This window comes from Siniperca chuatsi, linkage group LG9 (assembly GCF_020085105.1).
Source record: "Siniperca chuatsi isolate FFG_IHB_CAS linkage group LG9, ASM2008510v1, whole genome shotgun sequence".
NCBI classification, from domain to species: domain Eukaryota; kingdom Metazoa; phylum Chordata; class Actinopteri; order Centrarchiformes; family Sinipercidae; genus Siniperca; species Siniperca chuatsi.
The window spans coordinates 10678545-10702674 of record NC_058050.1 but is presented as its reverse complement, the minus strand read 5'-3'; the positions used below and the strand labels follow the sequence as shown (position 1 = coordinate 10702674).

The 24130-nt window shown below is 36.2% G+C and overlaps 1 protein-coding gene and 1 long non-coding RNA gene across 2 annotated transcripts; both read right to left on the bottom strand.

The window, feature by feature from the left end:
- Positions 1 to 405: 405 nt before the first annotated feature.
- On the bottom strand, positions 406 to 23051 carry LOC122881289 (carcinoembryonic antigen-related cell adhesion molecule 5-like). The gene is made up of 16 exons (XM_044207302.1): positions 22900 to 23051; positions 21533 to 21853; positions 18645 to 18932; positions 17926 to 18192; positions 16756 to 17043; positions 16248 to 16514; positions 15079 to 15366; positions 14575 to 14841; positions 13000 to 13108; positions 12051 to 12089; positions 10023 to 10111; positions 2883 to 3200; positions 1664 to 1939; positions 1245 to 1493; positions 1042 to 1142; positions 406 to 926 (listed from the first exon to the last, which is right to left on the bottom strand). The coding sequence occupies exons 1-15, from the start codon at positions 22943 to 22945 to the stop codon at positions 1069 to 1071; spliced, it is 3186 nt and encodes a 1061-aa protein (XP_044063237.1). The 5' UTR covers positions 22946 to 23051; the 3' UTR covers positions 406 to 926; positions 1042 to 1068.
- Positions 10895 to 12044, bottom strand: LOC122881988. Its single transcript, XR_006379270.1, has 2 exons — positions 11849 to 12044; positions 10895 to 11631 (listed from the first exon to the last, which is right to left on the bottom strand). It is a non-coding gene; the product is annotated as an uncharacterized LOC122881988 (long non-coding RNA).
- Positions 23052 to 24130: the final 1079 nt, after the last annotated feature.

Below are 24130 nucleotides of genomic sequence, written 5' to 3'. Positions count from 1 at the left end.
TTAAGTATTTCTAAAATATACAACTTAATACTTATACTCCACTACATTTCAGAGGGAAATAATATACTTTTCACTGTTATTGGCTACTTTGTCAGATTTAGATTAATATCTTAATATCTTTATCTTTTTCCAACAGTGGTAGTCAATCATGAAACGCTTCATCCCACAGCACCTCTGAAGTGAGACCTGAGACTGGAATAAGTGTAGGATGCATTTCAGTTAAAATCATACCGGATCAGTTACCACAATAATTTTGTTAAACAGACAGTAAAAGAAAATATTCAGGCCATAGAACTTTTAGTTTAAATATTAAAATTTATTTAGCTGTAAACAGGAATGATATTTGGAACAAACTAGACTTATCTTGTAAATGCACACAGTCAGCAAGTTTATCATGTATATGTCTGAGAAAATTATGTATTTATTTATAGATCGTTTTGTATAATACAAGATGCACATACACCAGAAAAAATATAAATTACATGGAATAATCATGCCTGCATACTATCACCCACACAATGTTGAATACAAACTCTGACGCAAGAAACCCACAAGCATATCCACACAGTGTTCTGGTTTATCTGTGAGCAGGGATAGAAAAACATAAGTCCAGGTATTCCTCATGATCTGGCTTGTTAAAAAAGGCAATCAGCTCCTTCCAAAAAAAATCGTTTATTTGACCTCTTACTTCTGACATTACATTACCTATATCTTCTCTATAATTATTTTCAAATAGATTTCCAAAAGTCTATTTAATTAACAAGGAAAATAATTGTTTTTCCAATGTGAGAGGTTCCACTTTGTCTCAGGAGTGATGAGCTGTAGCATCAAAGTCTCTTGAGTCAAAATAACATTTTGTCTATAGCACATTCTGGTTGATTTAATCCGGGTCCTCGTTCATAAGCAAAATGCATCAGAGGAAGAATCTGAGAAAATAATATAAAGCAATGTTAATTAATATGACAGTAAGAAAGAACACATAGATAAAGGGAAGTTAAATTAGAACAATAATGCAGCTGTATCATAAATTATTAATCTCACCTGTCATATCTCACCTGTCACTTCCTCTTACATTAATTCTCTCATAGTCAGGGCACTGATCAGAAGCATTAAAAACGACCAGCAGGGAGCAGTGCAGGATGCTTCATGAAGTATAAAAGACAACAATTATCACACCTTCAATGCCACCTATTAACAAATAAATTGATAACTTTCCTATGTCATTTAAAAACGTGAAATCTCACCTCTCAGATTCAGAACTGTGGAGTTTTCCAGCATGGTCACCATATTTCTGGCAGTACAGGTGTAATTCCCTATGCTTTCTGCTTCCAACCTCTCTATAATATACATGGAGTTATTAACATGTGTCTCATTGCCGTTGAACATCCAGCTGAAGTTTGCTGGTGGGACAGAGTCCGCTGTGCACTGCAGTGTCACTCTCTGACCAGGTGCTGCCGCTGATGGTCCAGTAATTGATACGTTATGTGGTCCAACTGCATAGAGAAAAAAAAATACTATATTAAGGCTATAGAGTTCAGACCTGTACTGATAACTGCATAGTATTAAGAGCTAATTTCTAAAGATTTCAACAAATACATACAATTTGTCCAAAATCTTTTTAGCTAAAAATAGCTACTGGAGGTCTTCAGTGAGCAGTACTCACAGTTAACAGTGAGATTATGGGCCACAGTCATGGTGCTGACTGGGTTGCTGACTTGACACTGGTAGGTGCCGTGGTTGGAGCTGTGAACAGGTTGTATGAATACTGTCCTGTTGTCCGTGGAAAAGCTGACTCTACCACTCGGACGGAGAGGCCAGCCATCCTTCATCCACACTCTGGTGCTGATGGAGCCGGAGGCCTTGCAGCTGAGGTTGGTGGAGCTTTTATCTTCTATCAAGATGGCTGTAGGGCTGCTGATGGTGGCTCCAGTTATCAGGACTGGCAGAACAAAACGAGTGTCAATCCAATAAAAATGGTTAAATACAAGAAATTGATGCACTGACACAAAGGAACAGAAAACACAACAATGTCGCTGTAAACGTATTTTGGTGAGGGTCAAATTAGATTTGAACTTGGCTAAAACAGTTCAATGTCACCTCATGCAGAATTATTTATTTATTTATTTATTTATCACAGTGACTTTGAGATGTCAAGTGATGATGGCTGTCACAGCTGGACAAGCTATTTCAAAGTGTCACTGTACTATTACAGATGTGAACATATCCACAAGGATTGTGTTGGTTATTGTCAATATGTTGTGATATAATATTAGTTATGATTCTAAAATGGCATAAAACTATTTCATTCACTACTGATTTACTATTTTACTAATGTTTTTTTAATCATTTATATTTCTTTTTCTCTAATTCTTATTTAGCCACACAGTTTTTTACTACACATATTGTTTGTGTATGTGACGATAAAACCTATGAATTCTTGAATCCTAGCAGAAACTTGAGTTCCTTTTCCATTTACAGGACAAGGAGTGATAGAATAATGGGTTTATGGGCCTATACACACCGACAACAACAATTCAACACAATCACAAACTTCGGCCTCAAAAATAACTCAACACCTCACAGTCTAAAATTTGATTAGCTTGGAAAAGATAGTATTCAGGATTACTATATTGGATTGCATTATAAAACAGTGTCCAACACAGGTAACAAATCAGATTTTCTGCTGTATCAAGATATATATAGTATATATATATTAAAATTAAGATTTCTATACTAAAATAGTGCTTATCCTTTCATTTATTTTAATATAATTTAATTTAATCTGCATGAAATTATATCAATACAATGTCCTTCGAAGACAGCACTCATTTTAGGTGATTTCTTATCAGATATTTTAAACATCACTAGAACATTACACCCACCATACACATTCAGTGTGGTCTTCCCCTGTTTCTGCAGCCCTTGGTCTATGATGGTGACAGTGTACTCCCCGCTGTCCTCCAGCACCAGGTTCCTGAGCTCCAGGGCCCCTGTGGCTCGGTCTAGTGAGATCCTGTTGGCATGTCCTGGTGCAGTGACGTTGATGTTGGTGGAGGTGATGATGTTCTCCCCTTTGAAGCTCCAGCTGACGAAGAGGAATGGACTCTCAGGAGGTCTGAGGGTGGTGGTGAACGTCACTGTGCCTGCCACAGCTCCACTCAGGGGTCCCGGGGGTAAGATACCCTCACCTACACACAAACCTAATCACCCGAAATAGAAAATTGAAAGCAACACAGTTGCGGTACTTCTGAAAGTGCTGTGAGTCAAGTGTGGCCTTAATGTGCAAAAATGATCAATCTTGGTTAAACTAAATTCATAATGTAATTCATCAAATATTTGAATTTAATCTACCTGATAAAACAAGCAACAAACAATCAGCAGTCCTGAGCATCTTGTTGTCCAAGCTGAATAATGACTAATGTAACGTTGTCTCACAGTCCTCTCCGAAATGAAAAACATGGAGAGTCATGGGTGCTCCTGCTCTTTTATCGTCACAGCACAGGACAAACTCCAGCCCCCCACTCAGTAATGAAAAGCACAAACACTGTTTACGATGCCACTGTGTACATACACCAAAATTCCTGTGGGTATATGTTCAATCAGGAGTTACCTGGACACAGGTTGATGGATTCTGAATTTGTTTTTGTAGAAATGTCTTTTGATCAGACTAATAGCGCTCAGCAGTATTTAAAAACAAAAATTCTCTGTCCTAATTTTGCTTTAATTCTGTGGCTGAAAAACTTATAAATAAAATAGAAGAATCAACAGCCATCTAACAGCTCAACAGAGCTCATGTCTATAAGCTATACCTTGACATGATCTTGGTAATCATATAGCTTTGAATAGGTTTGCCCTTAATACTGTAATTTCAACACAATAAAGTATAATCAAACATAATCTTTTAACAATAAGCTAGACAACCACTGAAATAATATTTTTAATTTAATGATTTTGCTGCAGATCTTATCCTGCCGGAGGCCTTGTCAATAAAACATTTTTTATACTTAAGTATAAATCTTAAGATCATTTCCCCCTTCATAAAACAAAAATAAAGAAAATGAAATGCCTAAATGCCAACACAATTAATAATAAGAAAATAATCATAATAATCTAATGCAAAATCAATCAGTGCATGATTTGTTGCATGCATAAGGTCATGTAATTACTTAACATTTAATCAACTATCAATTTATGAACACTGACTCAAATTAAGTTGATTATAATTAACATCTCAAATTTAATCAGTTTTGTATATGAAAACATCACAGAGCATTTGATCGGCCTGCCTCTCCTGTACCTGAACTGTTTTTGTGCATCAAGTATGAAGCTAGTTGCATTAGACTGGTTGTGCTGATCAGCTAGATATTTATAAATGATCCAAACTGCATTCAGACATATGCTTTGACATTTTCAAGCTAGGCAAATCAGAATTGATAAAACAGGCATAAAAACACAATATTTTGACCATCTTCTTGGTCCGAAAATGTTTACTTTACTTGTTCTGAACTAATAGTGACTTGGTCATTCATTAATATTGAGCTACAGGAGCTCAAAAGATACAATACCATTGATTAATTCAAGTATTACATTAAGATGAACTGTTCATTTTATTAATGATTAATTAACATCTGTTTATTGATTAATAAACAGATGTTTAAATCTTTCTGGGTAAGGACATCAGCTTCAGGACAACAATTTCAGTGAGTTGAAGATGCTTAAATTGGTAGATCACATTTATCCATTAACGGTAAAGTAAAGTAACTCAATTTAACAATAGGCTAGTCATGAATACAAATGTTTTAGGCTATATTGTGTGTATATGAATATGTGTAGCAGAAGTCTGAGTGATGGTGGTGGAGGCGCATTGTGCATCAGTTTTATGAGCTCTTCAGTGAGTGGTTTTGGGTCTCTTATAGGATTGTGTTTGACAAGCAGCAGTGAGCCACAGCATTCCTTGAGGAGGAGGATCAAAGACATCCAGGAGACACTTAGACTCCTTCAGACAACCTTACAAACAGGTTTCTGGCTTCGATGTCTGCAGATAGACTGAATTTTAAATTGAAAAAAGGTGGACATATCATATAGTGTCTCTAAATATGTTTGTGTTCATTACTGCTATTTTTATAAACCTCTATCCAGAATGAATCACAGTCTGTCCAATTACTGTGAGGCAACCATTAAATCAGCTGAAACAACGAGGCATTCACAATGTGTCACATGTGTCTATAATTCCTGACATGTGAATGTACAATATGGGAGGTGAAACGTCAATCAGGGATGTGTCATCGACAGATACGATGTGCTTTGGTTAGTGGCACTTGCAGTGTAAATATAATGTTACTCAACCTCTGTCACACTGTAGACTGGGAGTGATGGAGTTAATGTGGTTCATTAGGTGCTGAGTGACTTATTGGAGAACATGTCCTTCAAGTGGTTCTCAATGTTTTTGGCTTGTAACCCCATAAAATGAAGTTTCTATTTGTGACCCCAAGTTGTAAGCTGTTCATTTTTCCTGTTTTGGTTTGTCGTTTGATTATAATAATTTTTTGGACTGAAGATGTAAAAGACTGTTCAGTATTTTATTAGAAAAAAGCAAAGTTTACAGAAATGTACTGTGTTTACAAAAAATGTCAACATCTGTCTTTTTGTCTTTATTCCTGTTCTGTTAAACTATCTCACAACACCTCAGATTTATCTTGTGACACCCAAGAAATTTTTGACCACACACAGAGGTGCTGTTCTGTAACTGACCTCTGTCAAAAAATAAAAGTCTTCTTCTTCTTCTTTAAACAGACAAATTATTTACTGATGCTTTATTACGGTGTCCTTACATACAGTCAAAACTAAATCAAGCATAATTTCACAACTATAGTTTAATACAGAAACCAAACTTTTATGTGATACAACATGCATTCTTAACAGATAGAGTCATGCTACATCTCAAAGTTTTTATGAGCTCTGAATGGGTTCTTTGGCTATTTTCCAAGTCTGTAAATATGTCACAGTAAATGAAATGGAAGATCACAGTTTAACAGAAAGACACAGTTTACATTCAAAACCAAACCCCTTTTTTCAATATAATAACTATGTCAATAGTGTTAGTGTTCTGTTTCTGAAAGCAGCTTAGTTCTACTGAAAAAAATTACTCCTTACAATTTAATTTAATTTAGTTCTTTAATTGTACTGTACAGCTCTGGTTTCTGAGTAAATATATCGCCAAAATGTATTGCGAAGAATAAGCAAAATTTACTTTTCTTACCACAAGTTGTCATACCAGTCGCATATATGTAATTGATTTAGAAAAAAACACAATACATCTACATATTTTGCTGAAACTATACTTACTAAGATTCATTTTCCTTCCACACCACACACAAACAAAGAGAAAGGGGAAATTGGTCTGTTTGTTGTTGTTTTTTATAATAAAGATAGGGCATTTTCGATTAATATCCTCGTTATTTTCGTTTAGTCTATTAAATTTCCACAAATTGTAAAAAGATGCCACCCAAAACTTCTCAGAATCCAAGGTGACGTCCTCAGATGTCTTGTTTTGTCATCACATTTGAGAAGCTGTAACTAGAGAACATTCAGCATTTTTTCACTATTTTTACTTGAAAAAACAAATCGATAAATAAAATATTATTGTTTGGTCGATCAACTGATTGATTAATCAACTGATCGTTTCATCTCTCATCAACTTACATACACGCATTCTTTCACATATACTGACTCACCTCAATGCAGCCTGACAATGTCTTTTATGCATATGTAATGATATAAGAAGCTAAAAAGAAGCTAACTTTAAATTGTGTAAAATGTTTTTCTCAATAAAATGGGACCCAGCACATTTCTAAAACCAAAAGAAAGTTTAGATTTTAGTCCTCTTTAGTAAAAGAAAAGGCTTTACTTTGTAAATCTAGAACAAGAAAATGACCATTTAAGAGAGGATGTAAGTTGTATTATGTGTTTGATTTTGATAAAAGGATAAAAGCTGTTTAAGAAGATCTTTCAATTAGGTTGACCTGTGACCTCTGCAGAGTGCAGCTACTGCCAAGTCTTATCTGTTAGTTGTTAAATGAGTTAATATTTTACAGCTGAGAAAAGCCACTGTTTTGAAAACAGAAAAAAATCCTCAATAGTTACGTAATAATGACTGACTGACATGAGCCAAATCAGAAAACATTAAAGTAACACAGTGTCAATTGTCGCTACTCTGAACAGTGAGAAGTGTTTGTGTTGCCCTGAACAGACTTTAGTGTAAGTCTGGAGTCTTTTGAAATATCCAAAGTGATAGAATTAGAAAGCTAATCTTGCTGTTTATCATCTTAAATTTAGTTTTTATGTAATGAGCACTGGCCCTCTGCTCTATATATTTATTTATTCTGGCATTTAATCCTTCTATAAGCACTTTAAACTAAGCAATTACCTGGCTCTCAGCTGTATTTTATTGATGATTCCTTGTCACAATTTGTTCATATTCTTTAAAAATTTTGCTTGTGGTTTGGTTTAGATCAAATGTGAAGCACTTTGTGACCTGGGTTTTGAAACGTGCAACATAAATAAAGTTTTACTTACTTACTTATTAGATAATGACATACAGTACACATGCAGTTCACAGTGCACCAAAACAGAATCTTGGCTTGAGCAGTGTCTAAAAATGTGGCATCACTTTGCCCATTTTTGCACTCTTGATGCTTTTTTAACCAATACTATAGAAACAATACAATATGTTGAGTTAATCTTTATAATTTCAGTGTCTCTGATCTAGTAAAAGAGTTGTTTACATGCCAGATGAGTTGGTGACAAATTTGGCAACATACTGTATATGAGTAAGAGTGTTTGTATGTGTTTATCAATTGGTGAACTGGTGACCTGTCCTTTTCCTCTGTCTTCTACCCTGTTTAAGCTGAAAAATAAAAATAAATTAGAACCGCCAGAAGAAAATAAATCGCCTGGTCTACTCAGTTACTGCGTTACAGCACCACAGTCTTCCACTTCTCAAAAGGCCTTGAATAGCAAACAATTTTATAATTTACGGCGCGAAAACAAGAACTCAAAGAAAACGCATGTGGATGTTACCTCTTTCAAAATAAAGTCTCCCATTTCATTCAGTCACATTCAACTCACCTTGAATGGAAGACAAGTTGTTCTGTGCTGTTACTGAGATCTTATACAAATCTGAATGGTTCTCCTTCACGTTTAATTTTTCTAAGGGGTCTAAACAGAGGTTTGTTAAATCTCATGATTCATTAGGTCACTTTTATGATTGAGAAACTTTCCATTGTTATTGTCTTACAAGATGAGACAAGAACTTGGATCAGATGAATACTAACCTTTTCGATGTGCTGGATAATTGCTGTTGACTCTGAAAAATATAAATACAGCTGTGGCGGACAGATCATGAAGAAATTAATTCATACAATTTTTATATCTTAGTCAAGTTTTGGTTAACCATCAGTTAAAACATTAATGTGAGTCTCATGAAAGTCATAAGCTGAGTGACCAGAAAAATAGAAAGTCACTTTGTGTAACGTGATGTTTAATGGGTGTTTTCATTGTATCAAAGAGGTTTTATTTGAATTCTACACGAATATCTGCGGCTGTAGTTTATACTGAAAGGTGTTTCATATTATTATTATATATTATCATATATAATAATATATATTTTAATCCTCTATAAATTACACATTTTTAGAAACACCTTTCAATATAATGTAGTTCAATGCAAAACCCTCATAAAGTAAAGCCTCAGATTTCTACTATTGGTCAACACCCAAATCATAAAATTTGCAATCTAAATAAAATTAACTTTTATTTCACACAATCTTTAGGTATATATAGCAGTGCTATTATATTGCATTGTATTACATTGTGCATCAGGTTTTCTCACTCACTATGAAAACCGAGGTCATGAACAGCGTTTTATTAAACCAATTAACCATCCATTAATTACATAATTATCTTGAAGAAATGTATTCATGTTTCAATTCAGTATTTTTTCATGAATGCATGCATTAACTGGTGTTATGTTAGTTAATACAGCTGTATTATAAATTATTTCCTGTGTATGTGGCATCATTTTACGTACATCTCATGCATATGTACAGTACAATTCAAGATAACACAATTGTAGCCACTGTAGACATTTTTCCAACAGAAATCATAAGCTTCTAGATCTTTGGTCTATGAAGATACTCTATGATTGATAATAAGTACTATTGTTACATCTAGAAAGGAGGAGCAAACACTTAATTTTATATGTAAAATATAAGCCTCACACTTTGCTAGTCACAGAGGTACCTTGATCATGTTAACCTATTTTATAATTTATGGCATTTGGAGCCTTTTGCACACTGCTACTTATGCTGATCATATAGATGATGTTAGTTTGAGTGTGTGTGGTTTTAGGGCTTAAGGGTTTAGGGTGGACATTGGTTATGAGCATTAGATCCATAGATGTGGTTTGGGTCTGCCAATCCTACTAACATAACTGGGATTTATATGGACCCTAAACAGCAAGTATACAAATGTTAAACTTAAAGCCAGTGTTTTGTAACCATTTAACTTACTAAACATATTCTAAACATACCCAGTGCAAGCTCTGGGCAGCACATAGTATTGTTGTGATAGAGATGTCAAGTGAATATTTTCTGGGCCAACTGGGGAAAAAGACATAAAACAGTATGGTCACCAATAAAAGAATAGTAACTTGAAAAACTGCACACTGCATGCAGCTTGGCTCAATGTGAAGGGGTCATTACTGTTAAGTATGTTGTTCAAATGCCGAACTGCTTCATTAAACTAAATACAACTATCATTTACTCGGTACCAGCCAAACACAGCAACAATCAAACAGCAAGGAGCGCAATAAAAACTAATTTAGACAAAACCACTCCTGACATAATGGTTGTAATAATTATGAATCAAGCTGCAAATTTAAAGGTCTATCTAGCATTTGCATGTTGATGGAGAGTTTCACTGGATTGCTGGTGTAATTATTGAAATTATTGAATGCCTGACACCTGAATGGTCCCTGATCATAGCGGGTAGATTGGAGCCTCCGTCAGTGAGCTGAACTCTGTCGCTGTTACTGGCTGTAACCTCAGAGCTGCTGTTCAGCCAGAGGAAAGAGAGAGAGGATCCAGAGGAGGAGCAGGACAGATGGACAGAGCTGCTGAGCTCTGACAAATGTGTGGTGTTGGGAGTTATTACTACATTGGAGACTTGTGCCATGGGTAGAAAAAACAAAAAATGTTAGGAGTCATTAACTGAAATAAAAAATGATTGCACAAATCAAGTGCTCTGACTTCTATTACCTGTTTCTGTCACAAGACAATGCATTATGTTTAGCAAAGAATATTAAGTTCTGTACCAATTCTGTGTCAAACACAACAACTAAACTGTTCATAAGGAATTATCTCTGACCCATAAAAACTAGTAGAGCAAAAAAAAAGTTTTATTTCTTTTCAAATTCTCAGGCTACTTGAAAAAAGTCTTATCAAAATCCTCTACAATCTCTAACCTTAAAAGAGACACTGCAGACACTAAAAGCCTAAGTGCTAGGTACAACTTATTTTAGCCCTTAGCGACAATAAGTCATTCTCTCTAACTTACATTTGAGTACAGAGACCGCTGCAAGCTGAGATGTTTGATATCTCATAGTTCTGTTGTTAAAGGCCTAACAGCTGTAGTTACCACTGTGGCTCATGTGAATGTTCTGAGCTCTGGTCCAGTATCAGACTGCAGGTTTAACTGCAAGTATTAACTTGGAAAGGAGTCACATCTGCCATAGGACCACATTTATAAGGAGGACTGTTAAAGTCTGATGATTAGCTTTCACTTGTCCATGAAGCTAAGTCAATAATCAAGAGTAAACTCCGGAGGCACAACTTAATTTAATCATTAACATTTCTTTATTGTTTGTATTTATTGTGAAAAGTCAAATACATCAATTCAAGTAGACAATAAGAATATATATATACAGATTTATTAAAATACCAGTTGCCAGTGTTTGCCATTATATTTAAAAGACTTACATATTCAGTTGCTGTTAGAACCACATGACAGAGAAAACATCAATATTTTGTGGCGCAATGTTCGAAAGCTATTGATGTATCTGATGTATGATAATTAGCATAATGTCTTATCCCACCCCAATATTCTTCCATTGATTTACAATGTTGAGGTTGGACACAATAAAGAACAGGAGAATAAAAGCAAACATTAGGTATACACGGTAAAATGCACAAAGTACACAAAACACATAAAACATACTTGATCTGCACTGGTTGTATAAATGGCAAATGTTTGCTAACACATTAGCCATAAAAATGAATAATGTGATAATATGTCAGGGCTGCTACATCTGTCATCTTGTTGTGGAACTCTTCTACCGCAAAGTGACGAAAAAGTCAATTAATGCAGCTTTAAGCACATTTACATTGCTTGGCGTCTGACAATAACATTTTCAGATACATTGATAATCCTGTTACTGTTAAGTTTTACTGCACAGTAAATTACTTATCTAAAAGAAAATATAATCCAAAGATAGAAGAGAAATAGTATCAATTCTGAAAAAAACTTTTCTTGGTGCAGGTGAGGACTTTACAAGTGTTTTTATTTTCTGATCATCTGCAGGACAAAAAAATAAACAACTGATTAAAGTACAGAGTTGCTGTTTTGATCATGCTATACTGGTGGTCAGTAACTGTTGGCCTATAGCTGTCTTAAAAGATTTAAACCAAGATGAATTATTTATACAGTATAAAAAACTCTTGGCACTTCTCCCTTCAAAATACGTGTATCCCTTTTCACTAAATCAGAATAATGATTTCAAAACTTACCTTACCTGAGAAAGATAGTTGAGTTTATACGTTGTTTTATAGTGCTGAAGTGTTCTCATACACATTTTCCTCTTTTTCTAGGTGAAAAGTAGCTTTGTTACAGTACGTATGATAGCCCAATATGTATGATTGTGATTCTCTATTTTTTATTTATTGCTATTAAAGTATTCATTTAAATGATAGTGTAGTGTAAAGTTTGATACTTACGTATCGTATGTATCATCTGGCTGAGGTTTGTTGTTGATTCTAAATATTTAAAATAAAGCATTGTTAAAATGTGGCCAGCTAGATGCTAGTCAAAGCTCTAACAGTAACCAAGTATGTTATGTAATATGTAATAAAAAAATTGTTAAATTTTATAACAGTTATTTACTGATGTAACTTAATGTATTAATAACAGGTATTTGTTTGTTGAATTGTTCAAAGAAATTTAAAGAAAAAAATACCAAAACCAGTTATACAAATTATGTTAATCTGATCAACAGAATCACTTATATTAATATAATATAATATAATATAATATAATATAATATAATATAATATAATATAATATAATATAATATAATATAATATAACACAATCTCTCTGGGTGGAGTCTGCATGTCCTCCCCGTGTTACCGTGGGTTCTCTCCGGGTTCTCCGGCTTCCTCCCACCGTCCAAAGACATGCATGTGTAGGTTAATTGATAACTCTAAATTGCCCGTATTGAATGAATGTGTGAGTGAATGGTTGTCTGTCCTTGTCTGTGTCTGTGTTCGCCCTGCGACGAGTTGGCCACTGTCCAGGGTGTGCCCTGCCTAAGGCCCGAAGTCACTGGGATAGGCTCCAGTCACCCGCGACCCCCTAACGGGGACCAAGCGGTAGAAAATGGATGGATGGATGGATAATATAATATAATATAAGTCATCTTAAAAAGTCAATTGAGTTTCATTGAGCTGTCAAAAGCAGTCTGTGTGTATAAAACCGTATAAAACTAAGTAACTAAGCGAAGTATGTCTACCACATAATGTTATATATAATGTATAATGGTTAAAGTGAATTGAGTCCAAGCTAAAGTTACCACTGCACTCTCTAAAATCAACATTGGATACAGTTCCTGAAGAAAATAAAAAGAAATGTCTGACCAGTAATATTATGAAGACTATTTTTCACTCACTTCTTTCTATAAATACTGTACCCTCCAGCGGCCCCAACAGCAACTATGAAACATGTGATTAGTGTTATTCCAGCAATGGCACCAGCTGAAAGACCTCCAGGTGATTTCCCTGAAATTAAACAGAAGGAACCTTGTAGCATTAGCCATTTTGGAAACACACAAACACAGCTGATAAGTAGTATTTACAATATGTCATGGCAAATGCAAAATATTAACACATTAAAATGTATACAGTGTCACACCAACAATGGTAACATACAGAAAATGTTACAAAAGTAGACAAGTCAAGCACAAAATTCTTCTCAGCATTTCAAAACAAAACTAACACATCTTGCTGGTACAGAAGATATATTTGAAAAGCTAGTCACTTTTATTGATTATTAGTATTATGAGTTGTGATATCCAGTAGTATCAATATACTGTAATCTGCAATGAATAGCAGTTTAAATATGAATACGCACATTTTTACTTCCTCCATCTACTGTCACCAAAAAAACAACCACCACCAGTGATGTTCTCCCAGTAATACTATTCATCGTTTTACAGGTGTAGTTGCCACCGTCAGAAGGTTCAGCGATGTCTTTCATGAACACGGCAGAATTATGTAAAATAAGACAGTTCTTATGGCTTAAAATAGACTTAAAATAGTATTTTATCGTTTTGTTATTCTTTTATTTTACTCATAAGGGTACTGGAAGGGTAGCTTTTGTACTTATGGGAATTGTGGACACACCTCCCATGACTTTATATTCTAACTCAGGTCCAAATCTGAACTTAGACTGATAATGATATTTTAGTTCATGAGAAGATACGTTATGTAAATAAAAGCTCCTTGTACAGTGTGTTACCTGCAGTTAACAACCATGATGTATCTAGCTTCCTCAGAGCTGACAGGGTTGCAGATTTTACAGGAATATTCTCCACTGTCTGTTTAATTCAGACTGTTGACAGACAGCACTCTGTTCATATTGTAAAGTATAATGTTGTCAGCCAGAATCAGAGCTAAGCCGCCCTTCATCCACTTTCTGGTAAAGACAAAACCAGCAGTGTCACAGGTTAAGTTGACTGAGTTCCCCTCAATCAGCAGATTTGTTGACGATTTGACAGAAGCACTTGAAATTCTGTCTGTTGGGTGAAAGATGAGGGATTTTGTGATAATATGATATATCAGACAGTTGGAAGATGTAATGTGTCCTTTATTAGGTTGAGGATAGTTATATTGGTTCGGCCAAAAATAAGTCATCAGAATAAACTTGAAATTATTGTAGTTGGAGTTAGCGTTAGCATTAATATTCTTATGATGTGTATTTAGATATTTACGGAGCAAAAGGGAAAATAAAAATATTTCAGTATGCAAATATTAAATTAAATTGCATTGTTTGTTTAGTAGTCAAGGCAAAACTCCAAATAAAAATTCTACAATTATTTTCATGTCTTATTTTTTCAAATTGAATATCAAGAGAAGATTTAAGTACCTGATATAAGTAAAATCTAACTTCCAATCCTGAACAAATATTTAAATGCCATTTGATTTACCCATATCACTAAATGCAGAACCTGCTAATTTCAACTTACCCTTCACAGATACAACTGAAGGCTGAGATGTTTGATATCTCAGAGTTTTGTTGTTAAAGGCCTGACAGCTGTAGTTACCACTCTGACTCATCTGAATGTTCATCAGTCTGAGCTCTGGTCCAGTATCAGACTGCAGGTCTCCATTCAGAAACCAGTAAAACAGGGCAGAAGGTCTGGAGACAGCTGAGCAGGACAGTTGGATGTTTGACCCTTCCTCAAAGTATTCTTGTGTCGGAGATATTGTCAAATCAATATTTTCTGGGCCATCTACAGTGTGCAGCATATGGGGAGTAAAAAACACCAAAAAAAACAAACATCAAAAAGTAATGTTAGCAGCTTGAAGAAAATGCTACTTTACATGCAGCTTAGCTCAGTGTGAAGCCTCATTACACCATCAACTGAAGCTCAAAGATGCAGCTTTGAAGCTGCATGTCTGCAGTAAAGTGCAAGCTGTATGAATATAGTGCAAGATAAATATTATGCACATGTTGGTTAGTAACTCACAGCTGATAGAGAGGTCTACTGGATCACTGGTGCCATTGCTTACAGGATTGAACACATGACACCTGAATGGTCCCTGGTCATAGCGGGTCACATTGACTATAGTGAGAGTGGCCCCTCCATCAGTGAGCTGAACTCTGTCACTGTTACTGGCTGTAACCTCAGAGCTGCTGTTCAGCCAGAGGAAAGAGAGAGAGGATCCAGAGGAGGAGCAGGACAGACGGACAGAGCTGCTGTTGAACTCCACCAAGTCTGTGGTGTTTGAAGTTATCACCACATTGGAAACACGCGCTGTGGGTGAAAAACACAGTGGTTTTATACTTGCCACCTTTCTTGCCTAGGAAAGGGAACATTGTTCTGTAGAGGGGAACAATATAGAGAGCGGGAATGAGTCCCAATTTAATGATACTATGATGAGTAACAATGGGTAGATCTTCAAGGTTTGTATTGGATTTGGACGTATACATGTAGTCACGAGAATGTGGACTTGAGACTTGACATGGACTTGTCTGCTGTGAGACTTGACTACTTGACACTTGATTGCCTTAAACTTGAGTCAGTTTTGACCCGTTAAAATCCTACAGCAATAAAACGGGAACACATGCGCTTTGCTTTTTAGAGTCAGAACTCAGAGTGGCTGAATTAATATAATCAACAAACCACATCCACACAACCACATTCACCATATAAACACAAAAGTTAAGCAAGTAATTGCTTATCATACTGAATGGAAATTTCATTATCAATCATTCCAAAAAAAATCTGAGAAGTGAAAGGCAATGGAGTCTGTGACAAGACTAGATTACTGTAAAGATATGGCAGTTATAGGAAATAATATGCTTTCACATAGTCATTGTTTTTAACTATGATTGTCCTCAAGTTGTGTATCAGTTATATTTTCTTGCCACAACCTTTGCTGTGCTACTGGCCACTCCAGAAGTCATTTGGTATGACGTCAAACAAACAACCTCTCAGTTGTCCTTGTACAAGCAAAAATTGCAGAAGTATCTTGACTGCAAACGTATGTATGTACTGTCTCTTTCTGTGCCACAAATGTTTATTACAACCTTTTTATATTTAAGAAAGTTTTATCTTATACTATCACAGGTACATGCCTAAATCCCATATTTTTAATCCATATTTCTTAATAAAAATATTTTATACAAACTTACCCACTACAGACACACCTGATGGCTGAGATGTTTGATATCTCAGAGTTTTGTTGTTAAAGGCCTGACAGCTGTAGTTACCACTCTGACTCATCTGAATGTTCATCAGTCTGAGCTCTGGTCCAGTATCAGACTGCAGGTCTCCATTCAGAAACCAGTAAAACAGGGCAGAAGGTCTGGAGACAGCTGAGCAGGACAGTTGGATGTTTGACCCTTCCTCAAAGTATTCTTGTGTCGGAGATATTGTCAAATCAATATTTTCTGGGCCATCTACAGTGTGCAGCATATGGGGAGTAAAAAACACCAAAAAAAACAAACAAACATCAAAAAGTAATGTTAGCAGCTTGAAGAAAATGCTACTTTACATGCAGCTTAGCTCAGTGTGAAGCCTCATTACACCATCAACTGAAGCTCAAAGATGCAGCTTTGAAGCTGCATGTCTGCAGTAAAGTGCAAGCTGTATGAATATAGTGCAAGATAAATATTATGCACATGTTGGTTAGTAACTCACAGCTGATGGAGAGGTCTACTGGATCACTGGTGCCATTGCTTACAGGATTGAACACATGACACCTGAATGGTCCCTGGTCATAGCGGGTCACATTGAAGATAGTGAGAGTGGCCCCTCCATCAGTGAGCTGAACTCTGTCGCTGTTACTGGCTGTAACCTCAGAGCTGCTGTTCAGCCAGAGGAAAGAGAGAGAGGATCCAGAGGAGGAGCAGGACAGACGCACAGAGTTGCTGTTGAACTCCACCAAGTCTGTGGTGTTTGAAGTTACCACCACATTGGAAACACGCGCTGTGGGTGAAAAACACAGTGGTTTTATACTTGCCACCTTTCTTGCCTAGGAAAGGGAACATTGTTCTGTAGAGGGGAACAATATAGAGAGCGGGAATGAGTCCCAATTTAATGATACTATGATGAGTAACAATGGGTAGATGTTCAAGGTTTGTATTGGATTTGGACGTATACATGTAGTCACGAGAATGTGGACTTGAGACTTGACATGGACTTGTCTGCTGTGAGACTTGACTACTTGACACTTGATTGCCTTAAACTTGAGTCAGTTTTGACCCGTTAAAAGCCTACAGCAATAAAACGGGAACACATGCGCTTTGCTTTTTAGAGTCAGAACTCAGAGTGGCTGAATTAATAAAATCAACAAACCACATCCACACAACCACATTCACCATATAAACACAAGAGTTAAGCAAGTAATTGCTTATCATACTGAATGGAAATTTCATTATCAATCATTCAAAAAAAAATCTGAGATGTGAAAGGCAATGGAGTCTGTGACAAGACTAGATTACTGTAAAGATATGGCAGTTATAGGAAATAATATGCTTTCACATAGTCATTGTTTTTAACTATGATTGTCCTCAAGTTGTGTATCAGTTATATTTTCTTGCCACAACCTTTGCTGTGCTACTGGCCACTCCAGAAGTCATTTGGTATGACGTCAAACAAACAACCTCTCAGTTGTCCTTGTACAAGCAAAAATTGCAGAAGTATCTTGACTGCAAACGTATGTATGTACTGTCTCTTTCTGTGCCACAAATGTTTATTACAACCTTTTTATATTTAAGAAAGTTTTATCTTATACTATCACAGGTACATGCCTAAATCCCATATTTTTAATCCATATTTCTTTGTACAAAATCTTTTATTCAAACTTACCCAGCACAGATACAACTGAAGGCTGAGATGTTTGATATCTCAGAGTTTTGTTGTTAAAGGCCTGACAGCTGTAGTTACCACTCTGACTCATCTGAATGTTCATCAGTCTGAGCTCTGGTCCAGTATCAGACTGCAGGTCTCCATTCAGAAACCACATAAATTGGGCAGCAGGTCTGGAGACAGCTGAGCAGGACAGGAGGATGTTTGACTCTTCGCAGTAATATTCTTGTGTTGGAGATAGTGTCAGATTAATATTTTCTGGCCCATCTGAATGTAAGAGAAAAAACAACAACAAAAAACTCAAATGATCACCAAAATGTAATAAAAAAAACTAAAAAGGCAAATGACATGCAGCTTAATTCGTTTTGAGGCATTATAACTGATTAGTATGAACAACTGTATTATTATACAGTATTATATATTATTATATAATGTAATTAAACAGCCCTGCAATAAACACTTTCTAAATGAAACTGACTGTATAATGATTTAGTTGACACGGTGCTGTAGTTTGCAGTGATGTTGTACTGGATTCCATTAGGTTGAAAAATGTGTTTCTAATATTTTGTCCAATCCATGGGGGAACAAAACAAACAAACAAACAAAAAAACAAGGCAAGGCCACTCATTACTGAGCTGTGACAATAATTTAAACTATCTCTTATGTTTCCATGCTGATGTTGTCAGATAAAGTACTGGGCATGTTGGTTAGTAACTCACAGCTGATGGAGAGGTCTACTGGATCACTGGTGCCATTGCTTACAGGATTGAACACATGACACCTGAATGGTCCCTGGTCATAGCGGGTCACATTGACGATAGTGAGAGTGGCCCCTCCATCAGTGAGCTGAACTCTGTCGCTGTTACTGGCTGTAACCTCAGAGCTGCTGTTCAGCCAGAGGAAAGAGAGCGAGGATCCAGAGGAGGAGCAGGACAGACGCACAGAGTTGCTGTTGAACTCCACCAAGTCTGTGCTGCTGGCAGTTACCCTTACATTAGAGACTGGCACTGTGGATGAAAAACACAATGATTTAATATTTACTACCACATAACAAAGGGAATATTGTTCATTAGACAGCAGTAAAGTAGAATCTTGGGATGAATCCCATATAGTACTAATTACACTATGACGAGAATTAATGGCTGTACATTTTAGGTTTGTACTAGCTCTTGAGGCTAAGAAGAAGTAATGAAGAATTTAGCCAGTATAGTACGATAATGATAATGTACAGTAGAAAGATTTGACTTGGATTTGGTGCTGTGAGATTCAACTCACTTTAGAACTGATTGCCTTAAGACTAGCTTGATCCCCTTTGACCCTGTAAAATCCCAGAGTAATAAAACATAAATAAGGCAGCAGCAGGGAGGCCTTGATGTGGCTGTGGCTACGCCACACATCTTAAGAAAATTATCACATCCAGTTAGCTGATGAGTTGCATGCAAACCACCTTCTGACCATTCTCCTGATTAGTCATTGTTTGTCTGATTTATGTGTCTAGTGTTACATGCTCTGTAAGTTGTGCTGATGGTGGTCCTTTGACCAAAACGTTCACTTTTACAGTTTTTTTAACATTGTGTCACCTTTTGCACATGGAATATATTGATTATTTTTTGTATCTGAAGAGCCTCTTTTTCTACTTATTTGTCAGTGTGTGGGAAATTTTTCTAGGAGATGATACAGTGTGTTATACTGTATACTTTAATGCTTGTTAGTATAGGGTAAAACGTGTGTCCCCCTCATTAAGAAAATTAATGAATAAAATATGAGGATCTGAGAACATTATTTCCTCGCAATATACATTTTGTTTTAAGGAATATTAATATATAATATATTTGCCTCACTGCTACAGGATGTGTATTGCTCATTATGTACGGTATATGCAAGTTCCAGTTTTTATTTGATTATGATACAGTTGTTTTTGTTATTGTTCACAATTTCTTGTACACTACAATACAAGGCAATCATAGACAAAGCAGGACTAGTTCATCTTCCTAACACAATTTGCATGTTTAATTTGTGTGTCAGGTAACGTTAAATGACTTGCCCACGGACATTCAGCTTACTTTCTAGTTTGCCAAGATATGCTGTTGTTGTGATGTTAGGTATAGTTGCAGGAGAGTTGTGAGTATTGCTGTCTGGAGCTGGTTTGCTGGCTCGGAGAAACTGTCCCATCCTCTCTGACTGTTAGCTTTGCAGCAGCAACTTTAGCAACAGTTTGCTAACCCACAACCTAGTTAAGCTAACCCACAACCAAGCTAACATTAGTTACATTACTTGCTGTGTGTTGTTGCTCTATATCATGGTATTTGTCATGGTATCGGATTTCTCCAGAATCGCATACCCAATATTCAACAAAACAATAGTCAAATGCCCATATATACATGTTTGGTGTGGTTAATCATTCATCCTGTTCCTGCTGGCTGTTAAATGATCCCTTCCCAAAATACTTCCAATGAAAGTGATGGGGGATAAAATTCACTGTCCTTGTACTGTGCAAAAATGGATTCTAAAGTTCAGCAGAAGCTAATGAGGCTTTAGCAGTCTGTTTTAGAAAAATCAAATGGGCATCATCCAAAGTTAAAGCTTTTAAAGTACAAAATTCCCTTTTCACTCACACACATCACTTACATTGAAAGCACATTAGGAAAGGATCTCTGAATGGCAGAAAACAAAACCTATTTCAATGTACATATGAGCACCTGACTATTGTTTTAAGACAGACTTGAAAAATTTTGAACCTATCCTTTAACACCCCCTGAAAATCTCATTTTTGCTGACCTTGTTGCAGTGATGTACAGGTGTACTCCAAGACTCTGTGACATCATTGTTGGGTGTGGTTACAGGTCAACAAAACACACTTCTGACTTGGCCCATCAGTGATGCTGGGTGTAGTCAGAGATGAAAAGGGCTTTAAACTTTCAACTACAGTGGGCAGTTAAACACATCTATCTATCCTCCCCGTTCAAAGTTTTTTGGGGGGAGTTTTTCCTTGTCCAAATTGAGGGTCTAAGGACATAGGGTGTCCTATGCTGTACAGATTGTAAAGCCCCTTCAGGAAAATTTCTGACATAGGGCTATATAAATAAAATTGACTTGATTTGACTTCTATTTAGCTGGTGTTAAGTTACTTATTATTTTTTATATCTTGGTAGGCCTTGTATCATAGCCTACAACACTGTATCTGGTCATGCTAGGTTATTTCAAAATTTTAATCAGTCGTTTCAAATAATGTGGATTTATTTGGTCACAGTGACTAGCTTCATGATTGTTCTCATGGTGTCTTCCAGTAAGTAATCTTGGAGCGTTTAGTAGATACGTGCTTCTTTAAAATATAAGTAGTTTATTGTTTTTCCTGCCATCATAGGAATTATCATAACTGTGAATTATGTTTCACCTGAGATACAACACGACAACGACTATCTCTAGTCTGGTAGTTCCTGTCTTGTCAATGCTTTTCCAGCTGTCATGCTGACTTTTCTCTGTCATTAAGAATTGTTGCAGTTCAAATAATTTGCAAACCAGCAATATTTATTTATTAATCAGTTGTTTTGATTAATATTCTCCATTCAGCATTGAATGAAAGGCAACATGTGAAACATTTACTCACCATAAACTTCCAGTCTGGTGGATCCATCCTTGAATGGTTCTCCCTGTGGGAAAATGTTAACTCTGTATTCTCCACTGTCATTAAGAGTCAGATTCCTGAGCTCCAGAGATGCTGTAGACATGAAGAGCGTGATCCTGCCTTCATACTCTGGTGCAGTTATGTTTACATAATTAAAAGTGATTATATCTCTGTCACCAAATTTCCAGCCCACTACTAAAAAAGGTTTTTCTGGTGGAGTCAGGGTTGTGATGAACGTCACCGTCTGTCCCACAGCTGCATTCAGAGGACCGTCTGGCAACACACCAGCTCCTTTGGTTAAACCTGGAGGAGACAGTTACAGGTCTGAGAAGGATTATAATGAGGACATTGCAAAATGGGCTACTGTGATGATGTGCTTAAATCACAATCACAATTCAAAACAAAATCTAAGTCTAAAAACATCTCAAAACACATCCAAAATTCCTCTTGTAAAAACCTTTGACTCTAATATGTCAACGAAATGAAACAAGAATTTTGAACCTGGCTTCATCCAATGTTCAGATTTCTGTTCTGGAAATGTATGCAAAATGCAGCACATTTTTAAGTAGATAATACCTATTTTGCATGTTTAAACATACAATTTTAGAAAACTTGTAATATAAAAACATTGTTCTTAATGTAACTAATCAACTGGGGAAGTTTCATGGCGATATCTATTAATTCAAATTTTTACCCTATTCACATGGTGCGCATTGCTAACCAGATGATGTAGCTGACATGTTGCAGTGTACTCTTCAACCCGTTTTATAAGGAAAAATAGTTTCTTCCCACTGATATTTTGATCACAAAATAGCCCCTGTTGTGTTAAATGATTAACTCTGGTTTATGAATATATTATTTAACAGTAAGTAGATTTTTTTACCTGAATGGTAACCTTTGAAGGCTGGTGTCTTTTATTATAATGTATGTATGTATACAGTATAAGCTTTGCTTCTAGTCAGTGTATATTCTGATGCTTGTTCTTTTGTTTGGTTACAACATTTGCTATGCAAAGGAAATACTGCACTCCTCTTGTCGGAGTTAGGAAAAGAAGTTCCATGATACAGAAAAATCTGAGAGGAGAATCCAGTGTTACAATAAATGTATTGCATTCTGTTGTCCATCCACAGAACCTGTGGTCTGAACTAATGTGTCTATGCATTGATATTATTACCAGTGAGAAACGCATACCATGTTATGTGAAAGAAAATTGCAGTAACATTTTATCAAAGCAAAACAGGAGGGGGTGTACTACGACACTTTTAAGCGTCAATAATTGATGGTTACATTTACAGAAAGAAGTCAATAAATACTTGTTTTATCTGCTGTATCAAGTCGTAAGAGCTCACCTGAGATGACTCCCAGGAGGATAAAGTGTATCGCAACTATTTCCATTTCATCTGCAGTATCATCAAGTAACGCAAGACAAAAGAGGATCACACTCACTCACTTCACTTTCCCTTTGCTAACTTCAGTATAATGTATCCTGTAATATATGAAGGTATCAAGGAAGTACTGTGAATTGGGGTTTTTCCCATCAGCATACCTCTGAGATGTCCACCTAACGATAAACAAGGTCCACCTTGTTAATCATTAACAATGTACGCAACAAGCAGTTTTCAAAAAGATAATTCATTTTAAGTAGGTTATAAGTACTTCTTGGGAAGTTATATTTTCATCATGTCCAAATAGCAACGACTATCACAGTTTGACATGACTCAACATTCAGGGAGTTTATTCAGAGAGGCCTTACTATGGATTCGTTCTGTATTTTGTAGTGAGGTGACAACATCAAAATATAGCAGGCTTGTCATTCAGTCAGACTTTCATCCCCTCATGTTCCTGATGGCAAGACACAATCATTGTTTACAAGTGATTAGATTAGATAACACAGCATCCTGTACTGCAAGTGATAAAGTCATATACTGTGTGTGCCATGCTGTAGTTATATTGTAATAGGTATTTTCAGTCATATTAGCTGCATGGCTCTTGGAATGGCAATGTCGGTCTGTCTGTTGGTCGGTCCAACACTTCGGTCCAGACTAAAATATCTCACGAACAACTGTTTGATGTATTGCCATGAAATTTACATGTACACGTATTGAAGCAGATTGCCTATGTTTTAGGGGGGCCAGCCAGAGTTTTGTCCAACAATATTAATGTTAGAGATTTTTAAGGTCAGTCCACCACATGAATCCATGAATCAGTGCTCCATACACTCTGTCACGAACCCACTTCTCTTAAAGGGACAGTTCACCCCAAAATGAAAAATACATATTTTTCCTCTTACCTGTAGTGTACTCAAGATAATCCAGAGACCTTGTTGTGAGCAGTTTCATGTAGGAACTATAGGTAAAAAGAAAATAGTTCTTAGTTAGATTCAACCTTTACAGTTTGAAAAAAATGCTTGCTGCACACGTAGGCATACTGAATGTCAGGATCCCACAGTTTCCCATTCTTCCTGCTGATGCCTCACGACTTATTGCCTGTATCCACTTTTGTCTTCTCAAAGGCAGCTTATTAAAACTTAGTTCTGGGTTCTTTACCCTGTTGGTAGTGCATCCCACCACACAGCAGCTG

Bases quoted from the DNA above. Each gene is read 5' to 3' on its own strand.
- LOC122881289 (XM_044207302.1), bottom strand. From the start codon at position 22,945: ATGGAAATAGTTGCGATACACTTTATCCTCCTGGGAGTCATCTCAG. The intron at 18,193-18,644 runs GTGAGTTACTAA...TCTTACATTCAG, and splicing joins AGTAGACCTCTCCATCAGCT to ATGGGCCAGAAAATATTAAT. The intron at 1,494-1,663 runs GTGAGTACTGCT...TTCTCTATGCAG, and splicing joins CCATAATCTCACTGTTAACT to TTGGACCACATAACGTATCA.